Consider the following 8,694-nt stretch of genomic DNA (forward strand, 5'->3'; position numbering starts at 1 on the left):
TTTATATGATTTTATATCAATATTTGGTGAGATTAGTTTTTGTAGAACAGGCTTTGCGATTCAAAAGGGGATAGCGGCGCAGCTTGTTGATCGCTTACCCATTATCTAGATGTAGTTCGGTTTGTGTTATATATAAAAGGATCAATAATTTAATGAGATGTTATAACCCGTTTAAGAAATATCCGGGTTTGATAAGACTCATACCCGTGAATTCGGGTCAAATGCATGAGAAACCTCTATTTAAAAATCAAGCAAATCTGGTGACTCCAAAAAAAGGGGGAGCGACCACATCGCGACACATAGAATCTTTATGTTTTCGTTTATATATATATATATATATATATATATATATATATATATATATATATATATATATATATATGGGAGGGTTATTGAGAACCATGGTGAGTTTTAAGAACTTTAAGAACTCAATTTTGAACCACACATTTAATTAAATGATTTGAAATATGTGGCTGAGATTAAATTTAATTAAAAAATGAAGCAGGAAAGAGAATAAGTATTTTTGATAATTACACAAGTTAAACGTTAGTTACACATGTGTAAAAAGTCGATTCGGTGTGTAAAAAATACCGTAATTTTTTGTACATCACTTACACTTACGTATTACACATGTGTAAAAAAATTCGAAAAAAAATTGTTACGTTGAGTTCTTTCGAGTTCTTAAAACTCAAAGTGGTTCTCAAAAGAAATCAATCATATATATATATATATATATATATATATATATATATATATATATATATAGGGGAGATTTCAATTAAGAATCCCTTTGAGTTTTAAGAAATCGAAAGAACTCAGTGTAACGATTTTTTTTCGAATTTTTTATATATATATATATATATATATAGGGGAGATTTCAATTAAGAATCCCTTTGAGTTTTAAGAAATCGAAAGAACTCAGTGTAACGATTTTTTTTCGAATTTTTTTTACACATGCGTAATATATGTAAGTTACATACACGTAAAAAAATTACAGAATTTTTTACGCACCGAGTCAACTTTTTACACATGTGTAACGGACGTAAAAGTTAGTGTAACCACTTACATATTTATTATTTCTCCTACTTTGACTTTTTTGCCAGATTTAATCTCAACCACATATTTCAATTCATTTAATTAAATGTGTGGCCTAGAATTGAGTTCTTAAGTTCTTAAAAATCAGCATGGTTTTCAAAATATCCCTCCCATATATATATATATATATATATATATATATATATATATATATATATATATATATATATATATACAGAAAATGGTTAAAATAAAATTACATAGTTTTGTAGGAAGAGCAGGAATGACACGAAATTTAATAATTGCGGTTTTTTTTAATTATTGTTTATATATATTTTTCATGTAGGATGTGCTTATGTATCAAACTTAAATGTTACATGAACTTATAAAATATGTTATACTTATCGGCTATAGTTAAAGTATAGTTTGTTTTGATTTTTGTTTATATCTCAAATGGGTCTCATTGGTCTAGTAGTTAACGTGACCAAACATTTTGTTATTTAAGATGCGAATTTTCGTTTTAATACACATGAATGCATAAAGAAATTTATATGGTTTGCGTTATTTTCGTTTGTATTGAGTTGTTACGGTTCATGTAAAAAAGGCTTTAAACTACATATTACCAACATACAAAGGCACACACATACCTAAGAGCACATCATAAAAACATATTACATATAGAATAGAAACAACTGACCTTGAATGTAGTACCAAGACACTCCCATAAGATTGCTACTTCAAAAAAATAGCACACAGCTCAAGTTGCAAGAACAATTCTCCGTTTGTAATATACGAAATTATATTATTTCTTTATTTATGTGTAAAACTACATATAACACCTTCGTTCAGTTTAGATACTTAAACTTACAAATAAGTAAAACATGTAGTAATATTGAGTTGAAAGTGAAGTTTTAAACACCAACAATATCGTTATCTAAAAAATATATTATTATACAAAACCATATAAATCGAAAAGTCAAACAAATAGATGTGAAAAAAAACCAAAAACGTTGCAAATTAAATAAGCATCTATATTTAAGTGACTTTTGATACGAAAATAAATTAGGAGATAAACACAATTTACGAATCCTTAAAATAAGTTATATCCAATCTGCATAAAAGAAATTTTTTGACCATGAAACCCAAAGTTACTGGAATACCCCACTTAAGTACTTAAGTAAATTAAAACCAATCAGCATGAAATTAAATTTTAAATAACTGTTTGATCATTAATGTCAAACTCTACCAGAATACCCTACTGAGGTGTTTAGCCCAAAACATTAAGTCTACCATGTTTTATAATCTGATACTTTCTTTAACTTTGAAAGTAAACAAAACCTAATTCACTTCAATTTGAAGCCTCTGATTAAAATTAAACATAAATTTGTAGATCACAGTTTTGGAGTTTATCAGTAAAACATCTAACATAAAATCAAGAGGAATCTGGATGTCGTCAAACCTATAGAAACAAATATTAATAGTTGTAAAACATAGTACTTGTAGTAACCAGATCTTTTAACATCGATGAATAGCAGCGATGACTTTCTTCTAGATTAATTAGAGTTCCATTGTAACAAACCGATCCAATCATATACAAAATAATAATGATAATAATAATAATAACAATAATAAATGTACATGATTTAGAAACGGTGTAAAGTTCCAACAACTTATCTAGTCATGATTTTGTTATGGGGATCATAAACCTAGCTCAAATGATCTTCAACAACTAACAAAGACATAACGAAAAATAACCCTATTCAGAACACTAACGGAAATAACCTTTTGAAATGAATACAATAATAATAATAATAATAATAATAATATCAAAATACATTAAAAAATTAACGAACAATCCTAATTAATAAAGAACTATGAATCTTTAATATTTAACAAAGGCCGATCTTAAATATAAAACAAAAGCCGATCAATTTTAGGTATACATATAGATTAGAGGCAATGATACAGCTCACTTATTGAATTCGATTTGAAATTAACATAATAAGAAAAAGACGCCTTCAAAATATAAGGATTCAAAATTAGTGCACAATTAATGTGTAGCTGAAGCGATGAAATCGCACAATGTAATCGTTGATTGAAAGGCAAGGTTCTGCAATCGTGAAGATAGAGAAAGACTTTCAATCCACCACGATATTCGCTCAATCTTTTCCGTGTTTCAATCCACACCAGCGATAAGGTGGGTGTGAGCAAGGTATCACAGGCAGAGAAAAGAGGAAAATGTTAAGATGAGTTGTTATGACTCGTGGGCTATCCGGGTTTCATTAGGATCCTCGTACCCATCAAAGCAGTTCAAATGCATAAAAACACTCCATTTGCAAATGAAGCAATCTGGTGGCTTGAGAGGGGGTGGTGAGTGACCAGAGCGCGACGCGTAGGATATTAAAGGTTTCGTTCGTATTACGAGGTTATTTTATATGACTCGTTTCTAATATATATATATACTAGTTTTTGTCCCCCGTATTACGAGGGTGTTTTATATTGTTTGTTCTAATATTTATTTATTTATTAAATTTATATTTTTTTTATTGTATAAAAGTTAATAATATACTTATGGTTTGATGATAAATTGTTTCATAAATAAATGAGATATTATAACCCGGTTTAAAAGCTATATGGTTTTGAGGAGACCAAAGACCCGTTTATTTTTTTTACTATAAAATTGGTTTTTTTAATTATAAATAATATTTATGATAGCTAATAATATACTTATGGTTTGATCAGACGTTGTTTTATAATGTTTGTTCTAATATTTATTTTTTTTAATTTATATATTTTTATTTTATGATAGTAATAATATACTTATGTTTTGATGATAAATTATTTCACAAATAAATGAGATGTTATAACTCGGTTTAAAAGCTATATGGTTTTGATGAGATCCAAGAAGCGTTTATTTTTTTTACTGTAAAATTGGTTTTTTAATTTAAATAATATATATCTTTTTTAAAATAAATAAGATATTAAATTTTAGTATATCCTATTTTATAGGATTTTTACATCTATAATTTGGTGAGAATAATTTTTTATTTAATGAGATTTTATAACCCGTTTAAGGAATATCTGGGTTTGGTAAGACCCATACTCATGAATTCGGGTCAAATGCATGAGAAGCCTCCATTTAAAAATCAAGCAAATCTGGTGACTCCAAAAAAGGGAGGAGCGACCATATCGTGACACATAGGATTTTTATGTTTTCGTTTATATATATTATAGATAGATATATTATTTTAATTTTATGTGTTGTAAGAAAGTTAATTATATACTTATGATTTGATGATGAAAATTGTTTCACAAATAAATTAGATGTTATTACCCGGTTTAAAAGTTATATGTGTTTGGTAAAACCCATGACCCCGCTTCTTTTTTTTAATATAATTTTTTTCTTAATTATAAATCATATTTTTTTTAAAAAAGTAGTAAATGTTAATTTTTAGTATATTCCTATTTTATAGGATTTTCATATCAAATATTTGGTGAGATTAATTTTAAATTTAATGAGATGATATAACCCGTTTAAGGACTGTTTGGGTTTGGTAAGATTCGTACCCGTGAATTTGGGTCAAATACATGAGAAACCTCCATTTAAAAATCAAGCATCTGGTTGCTTCCATAAAAGGGGAGAGCGACCACATCACGACACTTAGGATTTTGAGCTTTCGTTTATATATATATTATAGATTATTTTACACAGACATATTATATACAATTTCTAATAATCAAGAATTGGTGAGGGTATGAGGCCACAGAGAGCTATAAATTTTCATTTAATGCCAACATTCGTTGTAGATTATGCTGAAATCTCTCTATATAATAAAAAAAGTAGATTTTCCACAAAATTCTCTCTTTATATTTCACCAAGTATCTTTAAAATGCCATATTGTATTTCCTAATTATTTTAATTCAATTTCAAAATCAAGTGAATTTATGAATACTTTTAATTATTTTAATTATTTTAAAGTACCATCTAGAGATTCTTTTTATTTAATTATTTATCAAATATTCTTTTTATTTAATAAAGTGAACTTATGAATATTTGTTAGTTATTGTGAAAATATCACTTCCCATAATATATTTAACAAAATAAATATAGCTATAATAATTTCATCGACTTTTCCATTATCAGAAATGTAATTTAATTAACAATTATTACTAAATTTTATTTAACCTACAAAATGTTACTTTTAAAGATGATACATTTCTAAATCATATACCATTCATTAAATTTTAAATTTTAGAGACCCAAATCAACTATATATATTATTTCTTTTACAAATTTTTCTATTGATATATTTTTATTAAAAACACATTGTTTCTAGCTGACATTTCAAATTGAAAAATAAGAAAAACAATAGGAAAAGCAGGGGTGGACCCACGTTGGTTGAATGAGACTAGAAATTCAACCCGAAAATCAACCCAATTTAACTCGATATATTCCACCAAGATCCGAATAACCCCCTAATAAATAGATCAATATTTGGACTATTTCCATTAAGCCCAAACCCAAACAACAGTGATAGATCTAGATTTTCTTTTTTCAGGTGATGCACTATTTTTAAATGCTTCAGTTTCATAGTTATTTATTTATTTAATAAAATTATCATTTTTAATTTTTCATTATATATGTATCACCAATGAGAATTTAGTCTCTACACAACAAAAACTGACCACAAATTGTAAGCGGCCATGTTACTATCATTATATTATTATTATTATTATTATTATTAAATTTTGCTATCTTTAAGTGATTGTATTTTAGGTTGCATATATAGTTCACAAGGTATGCTTGCTTTGTTTGCTTTCGAACATAGGAAAATGTTTATTCTTTTTCCTTTTTTTTTTCATGTGACTCATTTTAGTAAACATGTTAAAGGATTTGAAGTAGATATTATAATGGTTTTTAATCAAGTTGTAAACGGGCCGTTCACGAAAACATTTAAATTATTTTTATGACTTCGCAATAGTGTGTTACTTAAAAAAAGATAAATAAAACTTTTTTAAAGTAGCCTTAAATTTTTCCGATACATGTGATTAGTTTTATTGATATTTACTTGATATACATTAAAATTTGGCGATACATATGTTGTGATGGCTGTAAACCAAAGTCAAGAAAATATTTATATAATTGTAATTTATATGTTTACTTAAAGTAATATAACTATATATATAATATGAACCCATTATTTATCTTATTATCCATATATATGTTTTTTTTATTTTGCTTTATAATATTTTTGACAACCTGTGCATCACACGGGTTCTAACCTAGTATAGTTATTATACAAGTTCATTTTGAAGAACCTAACAATATCATTATATTAACAAAAGTTTGGAATCATTGTTTTTTTTTAATCAAACACCATGCATTAGGGTATAAAGTAATCTAAATTTGACATAACCCGAAACAACATTTAAATTGAAATAGATAGTACGAATTAGGTGGTTAAAAAATAAGTATAATTTAAAATGAGGCTCAAGAATTTTGTTTCGTTTTGGGCCTTCAAAATGGTTGGGCCGGTCATGCCCATCGAAGGGTCAGGGCAGCACATGTCAACAGTGAAGTATTGGGCCATTTTTAAATATCATTTAATGATCACACTGTTCCCAGTTGATGAGCCAAGGTTTGCGGGAAAGTTTGTTTGGATAATTTTAGTGAACATACCGTTCATTGCAAGGAACTTCCGGGGTTAATATAGACATGATTTGGTCAGAGATGTTCTTTGTAATGTGTTAAAATAAGCAGAAAAAAAGAAGCTCCTGTGAATTTCCTGTCAGATCCACTTGAAGTGAGGTTTTCTCTCCAGCCAGCAGACGTTTTTATGTTTGGATGGGCAGGGAAGCACACTTGTATATACCTTACTGGAGTATCCCCCTTGTCGGGCTTATGGATAGCAGGTTTGTTGTTAAGCAGGCCGTGTTGAAGGCGGAATCAGGAAAAATTGCTAAGCATGAGAAAGCATGTGCTTACAATCAACACATCTTCAATCCTTTTACTTTTGATACATTTAGGTCCCTTGCCCCTAAAGCTTTTACGTTTCTGAAAAGAGTTCAACGGTTCGTCACAATAACTTATCGACACCAAAGAACTATAACTTTGTTTTCAGTAGGATCGAGTTTTCCATTCAAAAGAGGTGACAAAACACATCTTCGCTTGCTTACCCACATCTCTATTGTAATTTGATACATTTGTTCAATATATGAATATATTTTTTGTGTTAAAAGGAAAAAAAATCAAAGTAGTGTTCATTAGAGGTGCACAAATCGGGTATTAATAAAACCCAGGTTCAAGTATAATCGGGTATTGAAAAATCGGGTATTAGCAATACCCGGGTCGGGTTTGCGTCTGGGTATTGCCTCTAAAACCATACCCTACGTATCGGGTTCGGGTCGTGTATAAGACTGGGTATTCTAAAACCGGGTATTTGAGTACCCTATTTCCGGGTATTTAAAAAGCCATATTTTCGGCTTTTTTTCAGTTATAGATTGGAATTTTTTAGGGGTTGTACTTTTCAGGGGTATTTTTCGGGTATTTTCCAGTTAATTTTCGGGTATTTGAAAAACCTGATTTCGGGTATTGGAAAACCCCAGTTCCGGGTATGGAACCGGTTCGAATTTTCGGGTATTACCGGGTACAAATCGGGTCCGATTCGGGTACGGGTTTTAGTACTAAAATGCATACTCTATCCATATCCTACGGGTAGGTCGGGTACAGTTTCGGGTATTAAAAACCCGGGTATAAAAAAACCGGCTCCGGGTTCGGGTTTTTTTTTTCACCTCTCTAGTGTTCATCAAACTAACGAATGCAACAATGAACCTTAGACCCATGGGCCTTCTTGGTTCAACCGGCCCAATAAAAGATACGAATCTTCACTTCATCACTACTGTAAAAAAAGGAAACCAACTACATCTAAAACCACCGACCAATCAACACACACCGCCGGCAGCCGTTGAACTCACAACAACAAAAACCATGAACACCGACATCACTGCATCCGCAAAACCCGAGTACCCAGTCATCGACCGTAACCCACCCTTCACCAAGACCGTCGGCAACTTCAGCACCCTCGATTACCTCCGTTTCACCACCATCACCGGCATCTCTGTCACCGTCGGATACCTTTCAGGTACTTAATCCAATTCTCATTCAATACCCATGTACCATCTACGTTTAATTGCATCATAACCCAACGATCTGGTTCAATTTTGCAGGGATTAAGCCTGGTATCAGAGGCCCGTCGATGGTCACCGGAGGCTTGATCGGACTTATGGGTGGGTTTATGTACGCCTATCAGAACTCTGCCGGACGGCTCATGGGGTTCTTTCCCAACGACGGTGAGGTGGAACGTTACAAGAAGTGATTTATTAATTAGGGTTTTGTTATTGTGTGCTGTGAATTGCGCGCTTTATATGAATAATAACTGGATTGATTTTGAAGCTTTGTTGTTATTGTTACTTTCGATTACGGAAAATGGACAACCGTTGGGAGTAGTTAACGTTTTCGGTAATAAGCTCTGTTTGTTTTAATGCTTAAGATGAATGTGTTGATGTTATTATCGGAAGTTAAGTTGCAGACTGTGTTTTAATTTGCAAGTGTTCTTGAATCAATCTGCTTGCGCTTATTCGGTGTTGAAGTGTTCAACT

The 8,694-nt window shown here is 30.3% G+C and overlaps 1 protein-coding gene across 1 annotated transcript; it reads left to right on the top strand.

The window, feature by feature from the left end:
- The first annotated feature begins 7,950 nt into the window (after positions 1-7,950).
- LOC143566505 (NADH-ubiquinone oxidoreductase 20.9 kDa subunit-like) lies at positions 7,951-8,463 on the top strand. Its single transcript, XM_077053192.1, has 2 exons — positions 7,951-8,177; positions 8,263-8,463. The coding sequence occupies exons 1-2, from the start codon at positions 8,024-8,026 to the stop codon at positions 8,409-8,411; spliced, it is 303 nt and encodes a 100-aa protein (XP_076909307.1). The 5' UTR covers positions 7,951-8,023; the 3' UTR covers positions 8,412-8,463.
- The last annotated feature ends 231 nt before the right edge of the window (positions 8,464-8,694 follow it).

The sequence above is a fragment of the Bidens hawaiensis genome, unplaced genomic scaffold (genome assembly GCF_021521415.1).
Source record: "Bidens hawaiensis isolate Kalapana, Puna unplaced genomic scaffold, B.hawaiensis_p1.1 tig00022896_1, whole genome shotgun sequence".
NCBI lineage: Eukaryota > Viridiplantae > Streptophyta > Magnoliopsida > Asterales > Asteraceae > Bidens > Bidens hawaiensis.

Excerpts from the sequence above, each read along its gene's own strand:
- LOC143566505 (XM_077053192.1), top strand. The coding sequence starts at position 8,024 with ATGAACACCGACATCACTGCATCCGCAAAACCCGAGTACCCAGTCATC. Across the intron at positions 8,178-8,262 it reads CACCGTCGGATACCTTTCAG|GGATTAAGCCTGGTATCAGA; the intron begins GTACTTAATCCA and ends TCAATTTTGCAG.